General features: G+C 50.0%; 10 protein-coding genes across 10 annotated transcripts; 4 read left to right on the top strand and 6 right to left on the bottom strand.

Annotated features, from left to right (window-relative positions):
* Positions 1–743: 743 nt before the first annotated feature.
* On the top strand, positions 744–3297 carry BDQ94DRAFT_167266 (C2H2 type zinc finger domain protein; the record flags this gene model as incomplete). The annotated part of the gene is made up of 6 exons (XM_026770767.1): positions 744–851; positions 911–926; positions 1052–1584; positions 1646–1900; positions 1952–2053; positions 2113–3297. The coding sequence occupies 6 exons, from the start codon at positions 744–746 to the stop codon at positions 3295–3297; spliced, it is 2199 nt and encodes a 732-aa protein (XP_026630221.1).
* Positions 3298–3969: 672 nt separating this feature from the next.
* On the bottom strand, positions 3970–4886 carry BDQ94DRAFT_137676 (uncharacterized protein). Its single transcript, XM_026765092.1, has 2 exons — positions 4091–4886; positions 3970–4010 (listed from the first exon to the last, which is right to left on the bottom strand). The coding sequence occupies exon 1, from the start codon at positions 4623–4625 to the stop codon at positions 4326–4328; it is 300 nt and encodes a 99-aa protein (XP_026630220.1). The 5' UTR covers positions 4626–4886; the 3' UTR covers positions 3970–4010; positions 4091–4325.
* Positions 4887–5495: 609 nt separating this feature from the next.
* BDQ94DRAFT_137675 (uncharacterized protein) lies at positions 5496–7716 on the bottom strand. Its single transcript, XM_026765091.1, has one exon. The coding sequence runs from the start codon at positions 7088–7090 to the stop codon at positions 5861–5863; it is 1230 nt and encodes a 409-aa protein (XP_026630219.1). The 5' UTR covers positions 7091–7716; the 3' UTR covers positions 5496–5860.
* Positions 7717–7762: 46 nt separating this feature from the next.
* Positions 7763–9841, top strand: BDQ94DRAFT_137674 (thioesterase family protein). The gene is made up of 4 exons (XM_026765090.1): positions 7763–8225; positions 8303–8572; positions 8636–9176; positions 9236–9841. Exons 2-4 carry the CDS (start codon positions 8460–8462, stop codon positions 9491–9493), a joined length of 912 nt encoding a protein of 303 aa, XP_026630218.1. The 5' UTR covers positions 7763–8225; positions 8303–8459; the 3' UTR covers positions 9494–9841.
* Positions 9842–10320: 479 nt separating this feature from the next.
* On the bottom strand, positions 10321–11240 carry BDQ94DRAFT_167263 (uncharacterized protein; the record flags this gene model as incomplete). Its single annotated transcript, XM_026770766.1, has 2 exons — positions 10321–11115; positions 11166–11240. 2 exons carry the CDS (start codon positions 11238–11240, stop codon positions 10321–10323), a joined length of 870 nt encoding a protein of 289 aa, XP_026630217.1.
* Positions 11241–12429: 1189 nt separating this feature from the next.
* BDQ94DRAFT_167262 (uncharacterized protein) lies at positions 12430–13487 on the top strand (the record flags this gene model as incomplete). Its single annotated transcript, XM_026770765.1, has 3 exons — positions 12430–12459; positions 12704–12770; positions 12853–13487. The coding sequence occupies 3 exons, from the start codon at positions 12430–12432 to the stop codon at positions 13485–13487; spliced, it is 732 nt and encodes a 243-aa protein (XP_026630216.1).
* A 392-nt stretch (positions 13488–13879) lies between these two features.
* Positions 13880–14573, bottom strand: BDQ94DRAFT_167261 (uncharacterized protein; the record flags this gene model as incomplete). Its single annotated transcript, XM_026770764.1, has 3 exons — positions 13880–14319; positions 14399–14471; positions 14538–14573. The coding sequence occupies 3 exons, from the start codon at positions 14571–14573 to the stop codon at positions 13880–13882; spliced, it is 549 nt and encodes a 182-aa protein (XP_026630215.1).
* A 337-nt stretch (positions 14574–14910) lies between these two features.
* BDQ94DRAFT_137653 (cytochrome P450) lies at positions 14911–16924 on the bottom strand. The gene is made up of 7 exons (XM_026765089.1): positions 16666–16924; positions 16057–16595; positions 15689–16009; positions 15612–15637; positions 15471–15555; positions 15255–15418; positions 14911–15209 (listed from the first exon to the last, which is right to left on the bottom strand). Exons 1-7 carry the CDS (start codon positions 16880–16882, stop codon positions 15047–15049), a joined length of 1515 nt encoding a protein of 504 aa, XP_026630214.1. The 5' UTR covers positions 16883–16924; the 3' UTR covers positions 14911–15046.
* Positions 16925–16975: 51 nt separating this feature from the next.
* Positions 16976–17660, top strand: BDQ94DRAFT_106465 (uncharacterized protein). The gene has a single exon (XM_026763469.1). The coding sequence runs from the start codon at positions 17082–17084 to the stop codon at positions 17574–17576; it is 495 nt and encodes a 164-aa protein (XP_026630213.1). The 5' UTR covers positions 16976–17081; the 3' UTR covers positions 17577–17660.
* Positions 17661–18095: 435 nt separating this feature from the next.
* Positions 18096–20346, bottom strand: BDQ94DRAFT_137649 (class I SAM-dependent methyltransferase). Its single transcript, XM_026765088.1, has 10 exons — positions 20059–20346; positions 19945–19991; positions 19800–19892; positions 19702–19743; positions 19586–19652; positions 19478–19518; positions 19209–19418; positions 18816–19152; positions 18559–18641; positions 18096–18477 (listed from the first exon to the last, which is right to left on the bottom strand). The coding sequence occupies exons 1-10, from the start codon at positions 20206–20208 to the stop codon at positions 18438–18440; spliced, it is 1110 nt and encodes a 369-aa protein (XP_026630212.1). The 5' UTR covers positions 20209–20346; the 3' UTR covers positions 18096–18437.
* Between the last annotated feature and the right edge of the window lie 3569 nt (positions 20347–23915).

Below are 23915 nucleotides of genomic sequence, written 5' to 3'. Positions count from 1 at the left end.
TGCCTGGGGGGAGTGTGGGCTATTCAACACTAGTACCTCATAATACGCCCTACAAACTTGCATCTGCTCTATGCAGATGTCAGGGGCAGGGAAACAAGGTGTGATCAGTCAGTTTGTGGGAAAGGAGGTTTAGGACGCGTCTCGTACTACTAGTCTACTAGGGACTACAGGGTGCTACTGCGAGTCAAGATCAGGTGGGTGCTAAAGTACCCACACTATATACGTAGACACTAGACACGGGGTCTGGAGTAGAGAGCGAGTTTGAGTGGAGTTTAACGACTCGGCCTTTCAACTCCAGTACGTCTCCCAGAGCCGCTAACAAGTGCCGGGGTGTGACACGTAAAGAACTCACAGACTTTAGCGCTTTTACAAAGCAAATAACCCCGGCCGCCGTGTACCGATACGGTTCTGTGACGTCCACGTGCCAAGAGCCAAGGCAACAGCGTTGCCACTGCTTTTTCTGCCCCACAATTCAGGCCGGCTTCTCCTCTCCCCCATTGTTGACACAAAACCACCCGCTTAGTTTCCTGCTTCTCCACGAAATCCCCCCCCCCTCTCGCCCCCAGTCTGTATCTTATTTGGCTTATCCCTCCTTATCACCACTTTATCGTGGCGACTGGCTAGCTGGCTGGCCCTTGCTTGGACTATCTTGCTGGCTGGGTAACGTGGATGGGTTGTATGTCATTGTTAGTTGGAATCAACTTGATCTAGATTTATCTATTTTTATGGCTTCTTTAGTCGCCATGCCACAAACCACCACATCATCCCCTACCACCACCACCACATCGGCGGTCAAGACACTGATCTGCCGTGTTTGTCAAAAGGGCTTTTCTAAGGCAGAACATTTGAGGGTAACTTGCCCCTAGTGCCAATCCCACGGTGTGGAGACATCACTAATGCTGGCTTGTAGAGACATGAACGTTGCCGTAAGCATACCGCCATTGTTGAATTTCTTTCTGCTTGAGCAGGCATGATCGCCACTGCATTCCGCCCTAATGAATTGTGGGAGGTCATTAATGCAAGTCATGATGGCTAACTTGCCGCGCCTAAGATACGGGATCGAAGCCATTCATTTGCAAAGAATGTCGGCGACCTTTTGCCCGCCAGGACGCTCTGACCCGTCATGAAAAGCTTCACACCCGCGCGGCCAATGCCAAACAGGCCCAAGTGCAGCAATCATCCGTACACGTTCCTCCGCAGACGACATCTTTGGATGCTCTGCCCTGGGATGCCAGTCGCGCCCCCGCGCCACCCATAGTTCCTACCTCTGCATCTAATCAGGCATGGGAGACGTCCCAGTCTGAGCAGCATCCGGGCCTGCAACATGCAGCCTCCGATCTCGATTTCTCCCTGATTTGGCCTGACTCTGAGAACCTATTCCAAAGTATCATGTCATCCGATGCCACCGACCAATGGCAAATGCCATTAGGGGCTTTACCCTTCCCGCCAGTGGTACAAGATGTTAATGGGATGAATTTCGGGTCACCGAATTCGTTTGACGACAGAGGGTCGTCAATAGGCACTATTCCCTCAGGTGGAAGCCACCAGGCCGTGCGGGACGTTACCGAGATGGTGACAAGTTCGGTGGGTGTTCCCCAGGCTTCTTAGTCTAAGTACCCGTTACTGATACTCTCAAAATTACTAGTCGTCAAGTGTTACAGCTGCAATCAAAGCGACATCGATAACATCAGTCTTTTTAGATGAATGTCTGCACATGTTCTTCGTGCGGTTCATCCCCACGTTCCCAGTCCTACATCGAGCAACTTTCGTGTTTCGCGAGTGTACCCATCCCCTCCTTCTCAATGCTATGGCATTGGGATCGTTATACTTGGGCCCGAAAGATTCTGTAGCCAAGGGAGAGGCTTTATGGCGCTTGGCACATACTGCTATTGCAACCTCTGTAAGTACGGTAGACGCTCGCTCTGGTACAGCTATGCTTACATTGGTCTAGTGGCAATCAATGATCACACATCGAGGCCCTCATGACGCCTGCAAGGGTGTGCAGCTCCTCATTACAGCTCTTCTTGGCCAGATATACGGTGCTTTGTCTAAGGTGAGATAGACTTGCGAGGTTCACTCTCCCCATCAATACTAACCGGTTTCCTATTATAGAACCGGGTTATCCGCACGACAAGTCAAGTCTTCCATCCGCTCGGCTTTCTTTGGGCAAGACACTGTGGGATGCTGGATGCCGACCCTTTTCCAATTGAAAATGTGCCTTATCCAAACGCCCCCAGCACGGAAAAGGAATACAAGTGGCGCACATGGGCAGCTCGAGAGATACAACAACGCGCGTTACTCGCTTATCATATATTAGATGGCCTCGTTGCGCAGATGTCGGGTGACAGTGCATCTACCCGGCATGTTGCCAACCCTCTGCATCTTCCCAGCAGCGAAGCTGCCTTCGATGCCGGTAATGTCGATGAATGGATTGCTATCATGCGCGCTCAGAAGGTGGAGCAACCATCCTTCCGGTTGGTGTTCCGCTCCCTTTTCCCTCCCATTGGGAGCTTTCGGCCTCTAGACTTCCAATTTTCTGCCTTTGCATTACGCGTTGTCCTAGAAGGTCTCCAGTCTCTTGTTTCGGATTCAGACGAAAGAGATCTTGCTGCCGTGGGGGTTCCCGGCCGTTCTGACGTCCGGAGAGCATTGGCTCAAGTGCATGAGACTATTACTATGAGTATCCATCTCTCTGCACCAGAACGTCTTGAGGTTCTTCTGCGTTGGCATACGATATGTCTCGACACCATGATCAACTCCACGGTCCTCTGCAGGCATGTTTGTTCTCGATATGACATCACTCAGCATGTTTCCGGAGGTTCTCGGACCATCAAGCCAGGATTCGACATGGCCAAATGGGTCAATACCGAGGACGCTCGTCGTGCTTTACTGCACGCTATTGCAATCCAAGACATTGTCGAACAACTACCCAGAGGCAGGGCCCATGTCATCCACATGCCAAGCTCTTTGTTCTCGGCTACAACGATATACGTTGTCTTCTCCCTCGCTGGTGTGGCAAATATCCATCTTCCACGCACGATAGTCTGGCAGGATGCCCTTCTTTCGCGCGCTGATTTGAACCTTGGCTGCGAGAACATTCGCCCCTCGACTGGCTCTGAAACACGGCGCTTTGTTGAAGAGGGACGTACTGACTCCCCCCCTGGCATGGGAGCGGTGCGCAATCTGTTGTACGAGATGAACTCGCTGCAGAAATTGTTCCGCTGCATGTTCTCCCAATGGGGCATTGCACATGACATGGAGGAAATTATTGATCAGTGGATTACTCTTTGCCACTAGGTGGTAACTGGTTCGCATATACAGCGTGTTTTCTTTCTTGTCTAGCATTTTTGGCGTTAGGTCCTGGTGACCATCTGATCATACGGCTACATAGAGGTTTGGGTTGTGACTTAGGTCGTATATAGATAACCGGGGGCTTTACGTGGGAAGGAGCCTGGCTATCGGGTCCAATCTTCCTTAGAGACAACTGTATCCCCACTAGAACTGTGCATAGAAGGACCAGTCAATCAGACCATAACCGTGTAAAGTTGCGCTGCAGACCGCAGTTGCCTGATCCGTCTGGCAGTTCGTCCCCATCACCCACCGGTGGCCTCACTCAAAACACCCACATCCCCATCGCTTGCCGCTGCCGTCCCCACGCCGACTCCCCACAGCCTGACTTCCTCTCGCAACTACGTACTACTCCTTCCACAGCACTGCTGTGCAGCATCAATCTCCCCTCTCCACAATCCAGGCTTCAATAATCTTCGGCTCATGATCGACGTTATCTGATTGTTAATGTTACGTTCTGGTGCTCTCCTCCGCGTCTCCCCATGGGGATATGCACTCCACGGTGCCACAAGCTGAGATGTGGTACGATGCTACTTAGGCTAGAAAGCTCAGACGCTAGTAGTGAGTGGTTCGGTCCACTTCTCTCAGCGCTGCTTCGGTGCAGTAACTAAGTCAAGTAAGTTTGTTTCAGTTCAATGCCAGGATCCTTGCTAGGCTACTGTGTATGCCTTTCCCCCTCCTTCCTCCAAAGTTTCATTGGAGCAGTCGAAAATTGGAGAACCTTCTTGTGCTAACCCCAAAGCTCTACCCGATATACCCAATATTGGCCCGAGCCTTCCCAGGACTGTTAATTTATGACACTGACACTGGCTTCTTCGCAACATTCAGAGCTGTCATCATTCATTTCACAATACCAATTGGCTTGCACACTAGCCCCCTGAATTCCCTCCGACCCTTCGACTTCTTGGCCAGAGTCCTCGGATTTTTGGAACGTTGATTGACGGCACACCATACAAGCAGGTGTGTGATTTGACATCTCACCTGTGCAATGCTGCCAACGCATGCTTTCCGGACGGGCAAGGCTGCAGACGCGTTTCGCTCTGGTGCATGGCTATATTTTCCCCCACCATATCATCCTCCACGGCCTGGCCTGGCCCTGTCATGACTGAGCAGGCATAGAAAGCCGCAATACCCTTGATGTAAGACCTTAGATCTTCGTACCCACGGGGGAGTTGCACCCCCGGAGGATCACAGAGCGACGTCAAGCCTTTGCGGAACGAGTTGTTCAAGTCTCCTTCAACGCCGGCAACCATATCAGCTGCCCTACTAGGCATCATACCATGGCATCACTTGAAATTGTGCTGCCGGAATGGCCCCGGGCATTCCATGGCAAGGTCCTGGGTAATTGTATTCTGGCTAACTGACAGCAAAGAATACCATGAACCACACCCACAAGCTGCGACCAATGAAAGTGCTATTAGTCCCCATTTCCAATAAAACTGAGTAGCCACGCCCGAAACGTAAATATAACGCCGGGTTTGATACACGCGGCGCGCCCTCTCCTCCCAGCCCCTTGTCTGCGCCATAATGGAGTAGGGTATGTCCAAACACCACCGCTTGGTTCAACTCAGGAATATCTTCTCTGCCCCAGAGCTCATTCCCCACAAAAACATACAATATACACAGGCAATTCAGTCACCTTACTCCGGTACCGATGATTCCTCTTACAGGTATCACTCGGAAGGGACGTCAGATAGGCGTCTTGTAGAGCAGCGCACTCGTCTCGAGAAAGCAGTGAGAGGAGTCGTGCTCGGTATGTCTTCTCCTCGAACAAGTTTGTGTAGACATTTCGACACTCGGCGGGACTCATCGTTGGAGTTGGAGTGGACAATCATAGGAGCCAAGAAGTTATCTTCAGAAGTAGATCGATAGTATAGACAGATACCGCCGCACACGTGTATACCATATATTGTTTGAAAGGTGCATAAATAGATGTACCATTGAGAATCCAGGCTGATACGGATGGCTTCCATGTAAATGTGAGAGATGAGGGCGTGCATCGAGAGATGACACACCATCTTGCCTTGATCTGACAAAGGTGGACAATTGAAGGACTGTGGCATCGCTGTGGGGCTTAGAGCGTGGGGTATACTTAGTGGCATACAGATGTTGATGACCCTTCTTGGATGCTATAATAGGATGCATAATCAAAGAGAAAAAGCAAATTTTTGTCCATTCTATTCATCCTATGTATGCTATATGTGCAATAACAATAAATAACAAAGATGCAAATATGCTCACTCAAGTAAGGTAACCTCAAACAATAAACCGACATAAGACATGACATCCGGGCTCCAAATGCAAAGGGTATCTCTAGGGCAATCAGCTGCTCATGAGAACAAAGAAGATATGAATAGACATAAATGATGCAAACGTGCAGAGCAAACGTTCCAAGTCACACAAGTAGAAAATGCAAACTCAAAAAATGACAGGACCACCCATAAAGCATTAAGTAGATGCGTAAAAATCAATGTGCAGAAAAACTCGCTAAATGCTGAAATATGTGCTCGAATCATTTCGGGTATTGATCTTGAACTGCAGGCTCATCCATTCGGACTAACGCTTTTGCAACCGCCACTCCGACATCTTTGAAGAGATCGCGCATTATCGCTTCGCAGCTCCCAGGGGCGTCCTGCTGTTTGGCACCCTGGGCCCGGAATCGAGCAGATAACCGGTCAATCAATTTGCCGAAGGTACTTTCAAAGTAAGACTCGACAAGCTTCCTTTTCAGGTGAGCGTTGTCGACCTGTTCTTCGGCATAAGGAGTGCCGGAAGGGTGGCTCCCAGGGTCTACACGGATACGCTGGGCAGGACGCTCAGCAAAGGAATCGTCGATTTCGCGAGGCCTTTTGTTCCCTGGTAAGGGATCGTGTAGCGCAAGAGAGGGCTGATGAGGTGGTTGGGGAAGATAAGCCAGAGCCGGGTCCGGATTTCCGTCCGCACCAAACTCAGGCTGCTCTTCGCCAGTTTTGGTTTTCTGGAAGACAAATCGACGCTCCCGCCGGACTTTCGAGCGAGACATCCAGTCCGCCAGAGCATCGACATACCCCGTCCATGTTCTCATGGACTCCATATCCTCCACGTGCGGGAGACTGTCCAGCCAGACCCAAACCCGCTCGATTTTCGTCGAGACCTGTACCAACCCCTGCTCGGGCACGACCCGGACGGGCTCCAGAACCTGCGGGGGTTCTACTCGAGTAGGTAGTGCAGCAGGGGCCTCAGGGGGCACTTTGACTGTCACATCCCGAGGTGTGTTGTATTTGGCCAACCAAGAAGTCAGTAGGTCCCAAACTTCAGCATCGATATCTACGCCCGGATACGGATCACCGTTCGCATACGCCTCCCAGTGAGCCTTTCGTTTGGAGATGTAGGTTTGGATCCGGCGGCGGCATGACTGCCAGGAATAGCGGCGGCCAGTCTGCAATTCAAGTTTGTTGGAGATCTTGATCCAGAAAGATTTCGGATGGTTATGCGCATCATCATCGTTCATGGCAGCCGCACACAGATTGACCAGGCATACTTGCTCGGGGACGCTGAGTTGTCTCCCGCGGCCGGCGAAAGGAAGGGACTCTATCGGGGTAGATTGATCCAACGATGCCGACGGCTGGTGAATGGCGATAAGGGCTGCTTTGGAGGCAGACGGGGAGGGGTTGTTCGGAGATTGTGGTGTGCTACCCCATTGATCATGATCGGGCCGCATGGGGTTGGGAGTGAAAAGGGTGGTGGTAGCAGGATGGTTCATGGCTCAACGGGCGGCGGGGTTGGGGGGTTGCCGGATCCTCGTGGAAACGAGCGAACGAAGAAGTCCAGCAGCGCCCAAAGAGACCTCTTGTAGAAAGGGAAAGGAGAAGGAGATGGAGGAGGGGGGGGATGGAGAGGAGAAGATATAGAGGGGGGAGAGTGAAGATAAAAAAGTGAGGATGCGGGCGAAAAAAGAGGCAAAAACCGAAAAAGGGAACCGGAAGGAGGAAGAGCGAAGGCAAAATGATTAAGGCGACGCCCGCACCGCGTCCGCGTCAGCCCACGTGATCGGCAGTTGGGTACAAACGATTCCCTGATCCATCGCATGATGCCGGTTGGGTTTTATCCCCTGGAACCCACCTTTTCTTCTTGAATCAGTCGAGAGGAAGCAGTCCGGGTTTAAATGCTTCTATACAGGCAATTGCACAAGATGCAATTCTTGCTCCCGACAAAAAAGATGGGGATAATCACGAATAAGAAAAGGAGAAGCACCAAAATGGTTAAAGCCGACGGAGTACTTTGGTCGGCTCCGCGTATCATATTACCGCATCGGGAGATCGCCTCGTGATCTGCTCTTGATGTCCATCTTGGGAAGGGAAAAAGTAAAAAAAGAAAAATCAAAATGGGAATTAAAAAAAGGCAAGTTTCAAATGGCATCTCATCCCCTCTCCTCCTTCGACCTCTTCCCCCTCTTCCTCCTTCACCTTTCACACTTTCCCATCTGCTGTACACTTCAACCTCGGCTTGTCTCACTCTCTAACCAACTACATAGTGCCTCTCCGCACTGATGTCCCTCGGAAGAGTTACCCGCCCGTTCCCGCTCGACGGATCCGTTCAGCCGACGCGCTCCCTCATGCATTCTTTCCACTCATCGTGTTGGGAGCTATGAGCTATGAGCTATGCTAGGCTGCCCTGGATTGCTTCGGCTTCGGCGGGCAGATCCTTTTTTTCGCTACCCTCCTGCTATGGACAAACTAGTGCTTAGTGCCCGGGAAATTAATTATTGAGGTTCAGACTTCAGCCGATGATCTTCGTTAGTGCGTTGCGCGAACCCATGGCTGCCTCTCCGCCATGGGCCGTGATTTGTCAAATCCGCGTGCGTTTAAGGTGGTACATCTGGGACATGTGAACCTACCGTGAGTGCTTCGTCCATGTCATTCGCCCTGTGGGGTAATCCAGACTCTTCTGATCCCTTACGTGGAGCAACGTTCAGGTCAAAAAGGGTCTCCCACCCCTCGTGCCTGTCCTCGCAAGCCAAGCATTGAAATTCTCCCCAAATCCCCTATCCCCTTTATCACTCTCCGACCAAACAATCCCTCTCTCTCTATATATATATACTACTTGACGGCTATACGTGCATCCGAGCAAGGATGTCATCACGAGCCCGACCCAACCTGCTGGATGTGGTCTCCTCTTTGTCCTCCGTCCCGGGGACACGGAACCAATATGCCGTGAAGATTACACGGGACTGGTGTACCCAACAGTATGTCTGTTTGACCGCCGCATCCTTGCTTCATCACTCGACGGGCTGAGTTGACCAGAGCAGCTCTGTCCTTGGGGGGTTTTCCACTGCGCTTATGCTGGCCGCCGGTCAAAGGTTCCTTGACCAGGAACTTGGCGTAGGCCGGTATCCTGACCCCGTTCATGCGTTCGTCCAGTTTCTACACATGGTTCATCCTGGCCCGTCAATTATTACATGCACGCTTCTACGAGTGTCCAAGAAACAATCCGTCCTACAAGTTGAACTAGCGCGTGCCTCTAAGCCGGGAGAGGACTCAAACTCCTATCCAACTACTACTCTCGGTATCTTCACATACGGCGATATTAGCAAAGAAAATGGCCTATCACAGGAAACGCGGCCGGTCATCACTCGGCCACCCCCCGACCGGCTCACTGAATGCGTTACTATCGACGACCCCGTCGTCAGCTCAACTCCTGTGACCGCGAAGATGAATTGGGTCGCCCCACGATCTCCACAGGGACTCTGGGGCCACCGCCTCGGCGGCCACAACCGCGAGGTCTGGCTGTCCTTCCGCGACGGCTCCAAACTATCTGACGTGTTACATCTGGCGTATCTTTCAGACCTGGTAAGTCGCGGTTCTTCCCAACATACTTCTGCTTGTGCTAATACGCCGCGTGCGGTAAGCCCCTGCAGCCACCAGCGACCCATATTCCGGATTTCTACGCTAAATATGCGATCTCCACCCTGTGTCTGTCGATCGAGTTCAAAAGACGGCCCGACCCGTCCACCGACTGGGTCATGGTCCGCTCCAACTCCAACAAGGTCTCCAATGGCCGGTATGATGCTGCTTTGCAACTATTAGATGAGAGGGGCAATCTTCTCGCCTTGAGCAATCACGTTGTGTTTACCTCAGACTTGAAGCCCCGGCCGGCTCGGCTGTAAGTGTGGGGCCGTGGGTCTTTTGATTTTGAGCTTAGCGTCAAGTCATTTGTCACTGCAGTATGTGATAATAAATTCAAAAGCGAGGTGTTTTGTTCACGGAGAGAGTGGATAGACATTGATTCTGTAGTCAGTTAATCCGTATTTGGAGGTGATTAGCATAAAGTGGTTGGTTCCTGCCCCAGTTCTCCGTGGCCAGGGCATTATCGATAGATTCGTTTATGCTATCTACAAACTAGCCTGAGGGAGCACACACTTTTATGTCATTTTCATTTCTTTCCTTCTCTTTCATTAAAACAATTCTAGAGCATCAGATCGATACGAATTTGACCGGCGGCTTGTTTCGTCCAGGCACATCCATCCCAGTTCTGCTTAGTTACGTAATCCGTACATACTAGGAGGCTATCACAACATTATACAAATATTAGTATCATATGTATATATTTACCTGTAGATGCGCTAAATGACCTGACAAACTATTATAGTCTATGGACTATAGTGGGGTAGGGTGTAGTTTGTCTAACTTTAGGTGCACCAACAATATATATGAAGTTGGATAGTAAGAATGTGTGAGGAGCGACTGAACAGAATGGACATTGGATATTACCCACGTGCATTGAAGGACTATAGGTCAGGCACGGTAGTCAACTGAGAGAGTATATTATAATAGTAACAGTAGAAAAGAGTATAGAACATGCCTTGCCATGAAAAAAAAAAAAAAATTCTTGAACCGAAACCAAAGAAAACTAAATGGATTATGCAAACACAAATGTGGGTAGACTTCTTCCAGAAACAATAAATATGGGGATATACTATTCTAACCCCAGTCATCATGCAACTGCTCCCCACGGATCGTCCATGTCATAACTCGAGCTACTGCCATGAGTGAAGCCACCTATACCGGATAGACCGAGACTGGTGTCGTTGTTGCTTCTACTGCTGCTGAAGGCGTTAGAGGCTGGAGTAGGATTCGTATTTTTAACAGGCGTATCGTCGAAGTCCATGAAACGACTCTGTCCGCGCTCTCTTTTGACATTCGAGCCGTTCCCATTGTTGAAGCTGTAGCTGCGATACGAAGGAAAGACAGATATGGAGTCATAAATGTCCTCGACCTTACTCGTCGTATGTGCCGGAGGCGAAGGAGGTACTTCAATGATCTCGACATCGCTTCCGTCAGAAGCAGGACCTGCTGTTGTCGAGACTTGTGCAGACCTAGACTCCGCTTTGACAGTAGGCTTAATATCGGTCTCCTCATCAGCGAGCATGTCATCTTCAAGAGAGATTGCATCCATGATAGACTGCCCTGCTTTGCTTGAACCGGCTCCGCTTCGGGTTGGCGTTATCAAGTTGGCAGGTGCTCTGGGAGCGAGTCTCCTTCGGGACGAGGAAGAAGTGACAGGTTTCTGGATTCCGTTGCGGCCCACACGGGGTGTTCGTGGTGCAGGAGAGGCAATGCTGCCGGTAGTAGATTTTCGTCCTTTTGCACTAGGGACGTCCGTTATTCCTCGGTCAAAGGCCTCTTGTCTGAGTTGCTCAGCGAGAGCGTGACATCGCCGCAGACGGTTCTGAATTGCATCGTACGTTGCTTCTTGACCGAAGTAGGTGGCTATGGCATGGTAATCCAGCTGGGTGGTGCGTTAGTGGAATACAGTAGTTAAGGATGGAGGTATCGTACCTTTAGGCTTGGGTGGGCTACTATGAGAGCTGCAAAGAGACGGTCGGCCGACTCGGGCTGTTTCCAATTAACCATTGTGTTTTCTTTGTTGCTTTGCGTGAAGACTTCGATTGCAAATATTCAGAGATGAACAAGTATAAGATGATTAGATTAGACCTTTTGTGCGAAGCAAAAGAGAACTTAGCAAAACGATGCCGGAGACTGTGTGAAAGTAACACACACATTGAGTCTCCAGACATTCAGTGAATGTCAAGGCATGATGGCCCGCCACTCTTGGGACCACAGCAATGGCAGTCATTCAAACAGGTGACTGAGCGACAGGTTAGAAATCTGGCTTGCGGACTACACAGACTCTGAGAATTAGTGACTTGACTTTTATTGAGCTGACAGGCTATATTCCACAGATTCAAGAGAAGGGAGAAGTACCTCTCTGTCATTTTCTGTGGAAGACTGTGGAGCATTCCACAAGAATCTGTGGACAGAAGAGGGAAATGACTTGGTCCGGCTGAGAAGGAATCTGTTCGCTGCCCATGGAGTTGATGTGTAGATTCCACAAGAGGGGAAGGGAAGCCCACTGGCTACACAAAATCCCCACTACAGCACCAAATCAGATCAGTCATTTGGAACAGTCGATAGAACAGATTTTGCTCTGAAACAAATCTGCATCTGATCCACAGCCGGGTTTTCGGGGAAGTAACCATGCCATATCCGCTGCAGCCAGGGAAATTGCCAAGTGGGTAAGCACATGCAGGAACATCCGCCCCGATGACAGGGATCGTCTGTCCAGACTGACAGGAGATCTGCATCACCGGTTCTAGCATACATACAGGATTCTTCGTGAAGTCAAGTGCGTAGCATACACCAGATAGAACCTGACAGCTATCGGTGCTGAAGACACCATCGACATCTCTACAGTAGACAGCAAGTAACAGATTCATGATCAGGTTCTTGGGCAACGTCGCTTCGGGATCGCCAGTGACTGTAGGAACAACAGCTATTCACTATAGAGCAGTGAACACAGAAAGAAATATATTTTCACATACTCTGAGCTGCTTTCTACTCCTTCCATTTCTTGTAGACTGTTCTTTTCTCTTGTCAAGTTCCCTTCCTTCTCTTGACCTTCCTCTTTCTTCTATACTCATTCTGTTTTTGCGAATAGGTCTCTCTACTACAACACCTTCTCTATTCTACTTTTGCAAGAAACATCGCAGCTTCTCTGTACAGTACATACTTCGAACCTTATCTGCACGAGGAAGAAGCAACCATGAAGTGGACTCCTGAGAAAGACCAACTGGTATGTCTCTTCCTACACAACACCACCGCGTATCTACACTGCGTGCACTTTTACACGCTGCGCACACAGCCTATATGATCTACATAACCTACACCATCTATACTATTTCAACTACCTACTCAACCCACCACGCCACACCACACCAAACCCTCCCCAAACCTAACCTAACACTACACCCCCCACCATCCTACCCACCCTACCTACCAACAACAACAACAACCAAACAACTAACCCACATACCCAGCTCCTCCTCAAAATCCTCGAAACCCACTCCCTCTCCGTCGACGCCAAACGCGTAGCCGAAGCATGGCGTAAGTCTTCTCTACCCTCTACCCCTCAACTACCCACAATACCTTCCTACCAAGCAAGCACAAACTAACATCAACAAACCAGCTAAATCCCTCGGCCCGGATATGCCCACCCCCCGCGCCATCTCCGAACGCCTCGTTCGCATGCGCAACACTGCCCGCGAGTCCAGCGGCGAAAACGGTCACTTCTCCATCGGAAAGGGGCTCAAGAACGGCAGTCCAATGGCCAAATCAACCACCAATGTCGCCTCCAGCCCTGCTTCTGTCTCTACTCCTCAGACGCTGCGCATCAGTAATGCCAGGAAAGGATTTTCTTTGAAGAGAAAGCGCGATGACGATGATGATCTCGATGAGGATAGAGAAGAGGGGGAGTATACGCCTACCCCTATCAAGGTGAAGGGGGATGGTGGTAGTGATACTGAGATTGAAATTGGGTTGGAGACGCCTAGCAAGACCGTGAAGGGGAAGGGTGTGAGCGCGAGGTCCTCTGCTCAGCTGAAGAAGGAGGTGATTGATTTGGAAAGCGAGGCGGATGTGGCCCCCGTGAAGCGTGTCCGGAAGGCCAGTTCGCTTGCGCCTGGAATGGTGGAGTGGAAGGATGAAGAGGATGACGGGGAGGGGGAGAGCTCGGCGAGTGAGTATATGCCGAAGGGGGAGGGAGAGGGGGCGGGAGTTGATAGTGGTGAAGAGTTTGATGATGGTGATTTGTACGATGCTTAGTCTTTTCCTAGGTTCTTGATGATGATATGATCTGATGCGTGGATGGGCTGGAAGAATAGGTTGATTATGGTGTTGCAGTGATTATGCTTCTCATACCATGTACTTTAAGCACCCTAATACCCAATTCAAGATAAAACTTGTAAATGAAAAGCTCAGCTCCATTGCAATAGACCGGATACGACTTATCCTAAGGTAGAAACATCACCCAACTCAACGCCCTTTCCATCCCAAGCAACCAGCATCCAGCAAAAGTAAAAGAAAACAAATGACCACGATCCTTAATATGAGCAAGTTAACTAACCATCAACTCCCAAACCAACCAATCCATGCAATTGACTACAACCCATTAATAGAAAGAAAAGAGCCACAAGTGAGGGAAAAGAACACCGCAATCAAGATTCATCCTCACCCTTCACAATAGGACTCTCCTCGACCCCCTCACTACCAGCCTCAGGAGTCTCAGGAACACCAGGTTCGGAAAGCTCATCATCACTAGAATCCTCCTTCTTAACAATCGCAGCAGCAGTAGCAGCCTTCTTAGCCCGCTTAGCCTTCGGCTTCTTAGCAGTCGAAGCAGCAGGAGCAGCCGCGGGAGTAGTACTAGCTTCACCACCCCCAGCAACGGGGTTCTTGCGGGGCCGACCACGCTTTCTCTTCTCAGGTGTAGCAGGGGTGGAGTTGGTGGGAGTCTCATTGCCGGGAGACGTCATGGTAGTGGTAGTGCCCGGGGAAGAAGCGGTGCCGCCGGGAGTAGTGGAAGTGCTGGTGGGGGCAACAGCGACTTTGTCCTTGAGGCGCTGGATACGGTGCTGGACGGCGGAGACGGTGCAGCCTGGTTGGGTGTGTTAGTGTCGGTATTTATTATGGATTGATGGGTGGATGGTTTGGGGGGAAGAGGGGGGAAGACATACCGGGTCCCATAAATTTGGCTAAGGCGTGCATATCGAGTTTCACGTTTGTAGTGGTCAAAATGCCGACCAGGAGCTGGGAGGGGATGTGTTAGGTTGTGTTGGGCTGCATTTGGGGGAGAGGAGGGTGGAGTGGACGTACTCTGGCATCAGTGGTTTCGTTCCATGTCATGGGCATTTTGATGGCTTCGATGCGGTGAACTTGAGATTCCTTGTGACGTGTGAAGGGGGTAGAGGGAGAGTAGAGGATTATAGTATAGTAAGAGAAGAAACAGATAGAAAGCGATAAAGTAAGGTAGGTAGAGAATTTGTGGTTGAGGGAGCGAGAAGGAAGAAAATGGAAAAAGAAGAAGGAGGGGATGTAGAGAGCCAAGGAAGTGTTCTACTTCAGCAGGCTTGTGGGCTGAAGTGGGGGTGACTCCATTTGATATTTTTATTCACTTGGACTATCACCGGTTTCAGGACTCGTTTTCTACTCCTCGAGGCTGAATTGAATGTTTTTTCGGTGTTTGTGGGAGATTGAGAATGCTATGCGTGGCTTTAAATTGTTGGGATGTCATTACTATGGATACTGGTTGAGCCATGACGCTGTGGTATCATCAAAACATAAGGAGAAATGAAAAGAGCAAGGCACAGGAAAAACTAAGGTCCTCAGCTTGCCTTCTCGAAAATGAATTTGTTGTACTCCGCTGGATGATAGGATGAGAAATAGTCGTTATATCGTAGCTCCTCCCGACTCTTCTGAGCCGTTTTCAAGTCGTCAAACTGCCGGAAAAGTCGACCAAGAGTCACATACAGCTCGCAGTACGCAAGCCTACAGAAGTCAGTACAGCTCAATTTCACAAGTGAGGTGACATACGGCATCCCGATACATTGTCTAGACCCCTTGCCGAAAGAAAACAAGTACTTCTCGAGAGACTTGCTCATTACTGGATCAGTCCATCGGTTTGGGTCGAATGTTTCCGACTTGGGGAAAAGCTCTTCGTTATGATGCATTGTCCACGAGCTCATGCTAACAATAGTCTAGATATATGTTAGCGAAGTTGACAATGATGGTGCCATGCTTGTTGCATACCCCAGGAGGAACATGATAGCCATTGAACTCAGCGCCGACGTCAGGGACGACTCGAGGAAGTCTACCAGGAACTCCACACGATAACCTGTATACAAGTGAGCGAATGGTTTTTCTGGTCCCTTTGGAATGACATGGAATCACCTTAGAGCCTCCTTAATAACAGCGGTCTTTCAACGTTAGCTCATGGTTATCTCAATGGGAGTAATTCAGAAGCATACCAAGTATGGCAACCTCTCCAAAGCCACAAAGTCAATTTGCGCTTCTGAATCAGGGAACGCCTGCTTCAGCTCTTCCGTTAAGCGCTTATAGATTTTGGCATTTCGCACAACGTTGTAGGCAGCAATGGTCAACGCATTTCCGGTTGTGTCTGCGGCTGCAGCCAGCATGATATAGGCCTCATCTTCCAGCTCCTCCACCGTAGGCACCACATGACCTTCGGCAGCCTCTGGGTGAAGAAGCTGGTGAAAGATAGTTGTCCGGCTCCCTTTCTCACCCCGATCGACAGCGTCCTTCACTTTCAATATTTGGCGACGAGAACCCTAGAAGACGTCAGCCAGTGGAGACAAACCAGAGACGAATGACAAACTTCACGATGCAGCATCATCCTCGTCAAGGGCTCACTTGTCAACTTAGCCAGCCAGAATGGCGTGCCAAGCGAAAGCCCCTGTATAGCCGGAAATTGTTGAAAAAACCAAAATGCCGGACCAAAACCTCGGATCATCTCAAAGAACTCAGCCCCGAAGTTCTTTTTACCGAGAAAGCCGTAACAATTTCCAAAGGCGTAGTCACTGATGACATCCACGGAGATAGCTCGAAAGGCATGATGCAGGTCAATACAGCCCGTCGAGCTGAAAGACTCCCTCATGCGCCTGACCAGCTTATCTGCCTTGTCCTGCACGATATCCTCCAGTTCAAGCACCTTTTTGCGCGAAAAGAAGGGGTTCAAGGCCGATCGCTTGACTCGATGTACGTCGGGGCTTGGTGCCGTAAAGGTCGCCTTGTGGGTGCCGAACGCGCCATAGAATTGAGGATCCTTGCCATACCGTGACCCTATGTAGTAGATCTTCTCGCAATTTTCAGGGTCGCTGAGGTGGATCTCGTCAGGTGTGATGCGGACAACGGGGCCTAGGCTACGTGAATAACTGTTGCGCGAACAGGAGAGAATCAACCGTATCACATGACACAGTGAACATACCATATTGCTCATGCAGCTTCTGAACCTGGAGATAGAAGGATCCACCTTGCATATTGTACCAAAAGGCATACAGATGCGTGGCCCGAGCCAGAAGTGGGCCCGGTAGATGGGCCAGGGGGTGGAAGAACAGTCGATACGCGATCGTCCAGATGCATCGCAGAAGAAGCACGATGGACAGGACAGACACCGTGAGTAATAATACATGGACTGAAATCATGGTGGGCAGACGGTCTGCATCGAGCCTCGCATAGGACCCTGAAGGGAGAAGAGTGAACACCCCTGTCAGAGAGATCTTCCCAGTGCTTTAAATGGAAGATACCGGGGGATGAGTAACTCTATTACCCTTCGATGCCACACGAGTCTTACCAAGCCTGAATAATGATGACAATCATCAGAGGGTCCTACCTCATACGGGAATGAACGAGCAGACCCCGCAAGGGGGGCTAGCCTGGATGGGAATGGGTGAGCAGTCAGTTGGGATAGAAAGACGAGCAAGACGGACGACTACGGAGAAGAAAGATGGCATCAAGTCATGCGCTGCTCAGGCCTCGGCAATAGACTTCTCTGTGGCAGGTCCAAGCATCCTCACTCGCCTCGGAATCCCTTCCGGTGCGAGAAATGGGCTCACTCCAGCACAGCATACGTTCAGCATACATGAGGTAGGGACAACAGGTCATACATCATCCTCCGGTTGCCTTCTGCAGTGCAGCCAGCAAAAAGCAATGGACCCAGTGGTCTGGTCCGAATTCCCGGCTGCAGGATTGCAGAATGTCCCGGAGAGGGTCATTCTAGGCTCCTGGCGAGGGATTGACATTCTTCAGACCTGTCATGGGCTGAGCAATCCCAAGGTCCCATCTCGAATTATCTGTGGACTATTACACTCGGCCGTTACTGCTAACGGTCGTTTTTAGTTGGATTAGCGGCGTACGCGACCAGTGTGCGTGGTCCAAGTGGCCGGGCCTGACCCACTGCGAGCGATGACAATGACACCAGAGACAAGGGGGCGAAAAGACGAGAATGGTAAGAGAGGCATTCAGCATAATGAGAATGCAATAGTACGATGGAAACCGACCGGGCGGGTCGGAGGTCAATCCGCGTCCCGTTCTTTCTGCAGAAGTTCCCAATAGACGTGCCATGACTGGTCAATGGGTCCTATTTCCGGGTGGAGCTCGAATTTGATCCTGCTATTTTGCGGCCTTCCAGGAAGATCGTCGTCTGACCATCCCCAGGATGTCAATGCCCCTACGGTGTATGGTTGCAGGTTTGCAGAAAAGAGAGCACTGGTGGATGGGATGCACGAGGCGACCAGCCAGGCAGACTGTGGGAGAAACAAGGAAGGCCACCTAACTAAGACTGCTCTACTCGGGGAAATAATATCGTCATCATCAGACGATGGTTAGCATTTTCGTGCACCCAAGGGACTGTCCGGTAACCGTGCAGAACCATAAAATCATAATTGGGGTAGAACTGCAATCATTGGATGTTCTCCAGCTACACCGGCTGCCGTCATCCCCGGTCGCCTCCACTATCCAAGCTCCCGACGGCCAATCGAAGACGCGTGTAGCGCATCTTCAGCAGGACACTAACTCTCAAGTCCACATTAAACCCAAGCATTCCCGGCCGCCCCGACCTTTCATGACGGGGGACGTCGAGCCCCGATTGGCACACCTCTGCCAGGCTAGTCCTGTCTGCTTGCAGTAGTCTGCTGCGCAATGCATTTTGTCGGTTCTTATTCCAGTCAGCCGTGCCGCAGTGCACTTCGTCCCCAAACTCTAATAGGCACTTGTAGGCTTTTGTCCATACACCCCGACCCTGTTATAACCCAGATGGGAACAATCCTAAGTTAGCTTCGTGCTCGCCCAGTCTAGAACATTAAACACGACAGTGTCTTACACGTTGAAGTATGCGTGAGTGTTCGGATCACGGAGGCCTTTTCGCATCTGGGCGAGGAAGACCTGCACTTCGGCATAGCTCCACTAAATTCAGTAAGGATTGTCCTGTCAGCCCGTGTCCGACTGGCTGCTGCCAAGAGTGGGTGGTGCGCAACGCAGATACGAGGTATAACGCTCTCAGACACACACACCCCCAAAGAAGAAAGCATGCTTATGTCCTATACCATCGAATTGCAAATGGAGAAAAGGTGGACTTACCCCCATGACTCGGGTCAGCAGCGCCATGGCCCATCCCTCAATACCCTGCTCGCAATGAACCAGGTTCCACATGCCAAGTTTCTTCAGCTTCTTGTCTCGACTCCACTGGCCGACAGGCAACTTCATTCGATGTTCCGTCACGTTGTGGAATCCAGCCTGCTGCATATAGCCCTTAGCAAGATCCGCTATGCGAAAGGTCTTGCCAAACTTCTCGCCCGCCTCAATGAAGGTCTTCGACCAGATTGCCAGAACATGATCGTCTGTCACCGTTCCATCATCCGATCGGAATTGTATAGACATCTCGAGTTGGTCAAACCAGCCCCCAGGCCGCAAGCGACTAGAAAAGGGATTAGGGCCGGAACGTGCAACAAAGAATCTCATTGAGGGACTCACCTGAGAACGTTCTGATAGAATGCGGGCCAGTCCGCGATCGCGCCATACAGTGCACGAACGTGGATCAGATCGAAATGGTTCTCCGGATAGACCCAGTCTTCCGTCGCGTCGTCGATCTCAAATTGTAGGTTGGGTGGGACAAAACCAGGCTGTATGGGCGACAGATCGGTCCCAATGACTTGTGCTGAAGGGTATTCGTCTGCGAAGTCGCTGTTCATAAGAAGTCAGATTGCTGAAATATGCCCATCTTACACTTGTTTCTCACTCACATGGCCCAGATCCCAGTGCCAGTGCCGACGTCCAGCGCTCTCTGTCAAGTTGGGACCTCAGCGTTGGCCACGATCGTAAATGTTGTAGTTGTGTTACAGTATACATACCTGTATATTGTCGCTGATTGGCGCAAGTAGTAGTTTACCATCGAGAAGCAAAGTAAACATATGATGACTGACACCAGCATTAGCCTGCGCATCAAGAGCGATTCCAGGGAGCATACGCAATATCTAGTTGCTCATTTTGCGTTTCGTCATTAGGTCCCCTGCAAATTGATTAGGATAGTGCGCACACCGAAGCCACTAGATGATATAGTCATACCAATAAGCCCCTTCTTTGTAGGCGTGGTAGCGTCGTCCATTCTCAAATCGGTATGAAGTGATTTCAGAGTTCAAGGATGTTGTATCGCTCGCGCTAAGCGCTGTAAGCATAAGGGATCGATTGTGAGGGCGATTGATAAACTTACAAATCCTCTGCGTAGTCCGAGAATTCTTCTTCAGGCTCTGCCTCGTCCTGGTGAGACCAAGTCAGCCGACGCTTGGAGAAAGCGAAGGTCGGCAATCAGTGGTAAGCAGCGTACTGAGTCCGAAGATTCACCATCATGAGGCCCTGCGACGGGCGCAGCGCCCTGGGATACATTTTGTGGAGCCGAAGCCAAAGATGAGGTGGGCTGTGGGGGTTCATTAGCGGCAGCCCCTTGAGAATCGGGGGTGGAAAAGGATTCCGCCATGGGGTCGAATTTTCGGGAAGCTCGTAGCGAAGTTGAAGATCAAACAGCTGGGGAAAAAGATATCCCCTAAGGTTAAAATGGGGCAAACCCAAGCGAAAAGGTCGTGTGTATCGAGAGAGATGGATGACGTTCGATCGGGGCCGACTTTCTGATTCCTTCGCTGTCAGATTTGTTCCTTTTTAAAGAGAGGGGGGTTTCCCGCTTCCCGATTCGTGGCGAGCTGCAACTAGCTGAGGTGGTACTATTAGATTAGACTGGGCTGCCTTCTCCCAATTTTCCCCCTTGGAAGTAGTCGTCACGATAGTAGCTCAAGACTCAAGACTATTTCCTCCCTAGCAAAGATGATCGATCTTCGCCACTCGTATCTTGTTAGCGGGCATCGAATGCAGATTAAGCTGCGGATAGAACGAAAGACTGAGTTTCGAGCCTTCGCACGTTTTGACGTCTATCCCATCCACGCGTGGGTGGGGACTGAAATGTGGGCTGATCAAAGGACTTTTCGCAGTTTACTGGTGTAAGCCCAGATGCACGCGATTCAGAAAATTCTCTGTACTTCCGGAAGTCCTCGGCGATGCATGAACAACGATGCAAAGGATCTCTTTTTCGCTTAGCTCATGGGTCAGCCCCCACTTAATGTCCGTCGATCGACAACGTGTAAGCGTGTACAGACTACAGAGAGCTCCTGGAATCTCTTGTTCATAAAGTTACTCGTGCGCAGTTTCCCCTGTATAAAGATCGCATTATAAAAGTACCAGAACATCCCGCGACGTTGTCTCTTACTGGTCAATACAGTGACCTAGAGACCTGCCGGCTATTTAGCCACATAATCAGGTGTGTCACAAGTACCTGGGACGCCTATTGTCCTCTTCAATTATCGGATAGTACGATATAAATACAAAATCGAGTTTAAAGTGCGGTGCGAAAGCTTTTCTAGCACCCGGGTATGGCCCGTGCATGCAGCCGGCACTTCCTTTCTTGCTACTAGTACTCTATATCATCCTAACACTACATCGGGTAAACTAGTAGGCCACCAATTGGTTGGAAGTACCCAAATAATCCGTCAAGGGCCAGAGCACTAGATTCCCAGTAGATGGTCATAAAATCTCTTCAGTAGAAAGCGGCTTGTTGATCACACTAGGTGCCATAGATCAAGTGGCGAAGTTTTGAATGCCAGCTCGGACCTTTTGATACGTTCATAGTATGATTTCCTTCCCATTTGTTCCTATCGTCCGCTCATGCTATAACTATATGAGATGGCTTATGGCCTCTATTTGTATCTTGGCAACGCCGAGGTTGTATCCTCGCCACAAGTATCCGAAATCCGATAACGTTATAATAGAACTTGTATCTGATAGGCCCGAGGACGGAAATGAGCATCGCTGAGGCACTTGACTAAATCACCGTGGAAGGTCTGGTCCGTTAAGCAATGCACAAGGCTCAATAGATGTCCACACAAAAGTACCTTACTATTGTTTGCAGCAGAGGCGGTTATCAGAGGTATTGAGGTTTTCGCGGGATGATATCTAGGAAGCTGCGCCCGATATTCATGATGATTGGGATGGTTACTCCTAGCAATGATGAGCTATTCCAGATCCTGTCTTTCCAACGTCTGGCCGGGTATTTCTGTCAAAGCAACGGCGAGGTAAACAGATTGGCGTCAAAAATTATTGTTGTATGCTTCTTCCAATGTCTGCGTACTATTGAGAGTTACTGTTCAGAAATGATGGTGCTGTTCATTAAGGGATCCCGCAACGGCACCGTGCATATGATCAATCCTGTTTGCAGTGGGAAGCCTCACCCGCATCTTTGTTAACTTTCTTCTACTCCGCTCCTTTCATCCCCTGAAATACATCATGGACGCTAATGCCGCAAGAAACTTGAGCATACTTATGATTTCTCATTTTGAACTCTTCCCCACTATCACAATTGGCTAATGATCCAAATATGCAACCCCGAATGTATTTCGACGATGTGATCTGGGAACAAGCCGAGGAAGTATCAGACAATTGGCTGCTTCAATTCCTCAATCATGACATCTTAAGACCGATCGGATATTTCATGCTTGATCAGAATGGAGGCAAGGGGACTAATTTCAAGCATACTCGAGAAAGGCTCTTATAACATTTCGCTGCGAATAAAGGATGAACATGAAGCTACCATCATTCGTCTATCGCAGCCCGGCGCTGCCTTTTTTTTCTGGAAGAGGAGGTCATGAATGAGGTTGCTACCGTGCGATTTCTCGAGGACAAGACAACATTTCCTATACCATTTGTGTATCACTCGGGAACAAAGAAATAGTGTCCCCTCAAACTGAGTCCTCTCATTATGATGGACTACGTTGAACATGAAATGGATTACGCGCTTGATACTCCTGGAATTCCAATTGAAGAACTACGTAGTGTCTATGGGAAGCGAAACGGCCAATCATGTCAGGGGATGAACAGTAAGCTACCACTCCATTTATATGAGATAGGAGTACTCGGACTAGCCCTTGTGTCCACGCACAAGGCCCATAATATTAGCTGTGCAATATGTGCCCCACTACATTCTGTCACATTTCCCACCTCAACCCTGGCAAGATGGCTTGGAGAAGGTTACCCGGAGGGGATGCAGCCGCTGACGTTGACAAATGCCAACAGGCCTGATTGTCCCCGCTTCATGGACAGACATGGAGTTGTCACGGCAGGATAAGAACAGCGATGTAGCAAACAAACCTGATGCATGATGCTGTGCTTGACAATGGGGAGACAAGAAACCAAACGGAGCCTGACATGCAACACTTCGGCTTCCTGCATATGGATATCCGCGTCTTGCTGGTAGTAATAAGTCCGACGCGGCTATACCGTTATTTGATTTTTACGATAGATGCAGTCGCAAGCATTCAAAGTAGCTTGCCATTGAGGATATCAGGTAACTTGCTAACATGGTAGGAATATACTTAGGTGGCTGACAGGAATGGAAGAACCGTGGTTGAGGGTGCGGAAGGGCGGGCCCGCTCGTTGGCCCGAACCTTGTTCTTGTTCTTACTATGCCGCAGGTTACATCAGCTTACTGGCGGCACTGATAAAGCAAGAGAGGCTGCTTGCTTCTTAGGATGGAGAGTTATATCCATAAGCAGAGTTGGACGATATGGCAGCTTATAGAACATCTCCTTCTGCCCTCGCTACTGTATGTTATTGAGGTGGCTCACCCTTATGATTAGATCTTCAAATTCGGGTGCTTCAAGATTTCAAGTTGTTAACGGGTTCTATCGTAATTATGATGGCTCTGTCACTTGCATTCACCAGAATCTCGGAAATATAGGTGGTAAATTATTATCGCCCGTGTAGGTTATGTTTGAAGACAAGATAATAGTCATCACGAATGGAAGGTAAGAACCTTGGTAGCAGCCCTTGTAATGAAGGCCATGTCAAGTACGGAGTAGTATCCAGCCCATCCATTCATTGTCTGTTCCGAGTCATCCCATTGATGGCTGTGCGATGTTGGGAAGAAGCGACCGGGGAGGACAGAACCCGAATGCGATTGGGGAGTCTCTGGTCTGAAAACAAAAGCCGCACAGAAGAGGACACATCGACAACGGCCATTATTCATCTCTCACTCGGTCCAGATGCGTTAGCTCGCAGTCAGATATGCCGCTGAGCTATAAGCTAGTTAAGCTGCCAGCGGGACAAACGTAAGCCAACAGAGACCGAAACCACTGGTTTTGG

This window comes from Aspergillus welwitschiae (assembly GCF_003344945.1).
Source record: "Aspergillus welwitschiae strain CBS 139.54b unplaced genomic scaffold BDQ94scaffold_5, whole genome shotgun sequence".
NCBI classification, from domain to species: Eukaryota; Fungi; Ascomycota; class Eurotiomycetes; order Eurotiales; family Aspergillaceae; genus Aspergillus; species Aspergillus welwitschiae.
This window is presented reverse-complemented; position numbering and strand designations above follow the sequence as displayed.

Excerpts from the sequence above, each read along its gene's own strand:
- BDQ94DRAFT_137676 (XM_026765092.1), bottom strand. The coding sequence starts at position 4,625 with ATGATGCCTAGTAGGGCAGCTGATATGGTTGCCGGCGTTGAAGGAGAC.
- BDQ94DRAFT_137653 (XM_026765089.1), bottom strand. The coding sequence starts at position 16,882 with ATGATTTCAGTCCATGTATTATTACTCACGGTGTCTGTCCTGTCCATC. Across the intron at positions 16,596-16,665 it reads GAAGCTGCATGAGCAATATG|GCCCCGTTGTCCGCATCACA; the intron begins GTATGTTCACTG and ends CACGTAGCCTAG. Across the intron at positions 15,638-15,688 it reads TGGAGAGGTTGCCATACTTG|ACCGCTGTTATTAAGGAGGC; the intron begins GTATGCTTCTGA and ends TAACGTTGAAAG.
- BDQ94DRAFT_106465 (XM_026763469.1), top strand. The coding sequence starts at position 17,082 with ATGAACGAGCAGACCCCGCAAGGGGGGCTAGCCTGGATGGGAATGGGT.
- BDQ94DRAFT_137675 (XM_026765091.1), bottom strand. The coding sequence starts at position 7,090 with ATGAACCATCCTGCTACCACCACCCTTTTCACTCCCAACCCCATGCGG.
- BDQ94DRAFT_137674 (XM_026765090.1), top strand. The coding sequence starts at position 8,460 with ATGTCATCACGAGCCCGACCCAACCTGCTGGATGTGGTCTCCTCTTTG. Across the intron at positions 8,573-8,635 it reads CGGGACTGGTGTACCCAACA|CTCTGTCCTTGGGGGGTTTT; the intron begins GTATGTCTGTTT and ends TGACCAGAGCAG. Across the intron at positions 9,177-9,235 it reads TGGCGTATCTTTCAGACCTG|CCCCTGCAGCCACCAGCGAC; the intron begins GTAAGTCGCGGT and ends GCGTGCGGTAAG.
- BDQ94DRAFT_137649 (XM_026765088.1), bottom strand. The coding sequence starts at position 20,208 with ATGGCGGAATCCTTTTCCACCCCCGATTCTCAAGGGGCTGCCGCTAAT. Across the intron at positions 19,893-19,944 it reads TCGGACTACGCAGAGGATTT|CGCGAGCGATACAACATCCT; the intron begins GTAAGTTTATCA and ends TACAGCGCTTAG. Across the intron at positions 19,653-19,701 it reads AATGAGCAACTAGATATTGC|TCATCATATGTTTACTTTGC; the intron begins GTATGCTCCCTG and ends TGCTGGTGTCAG.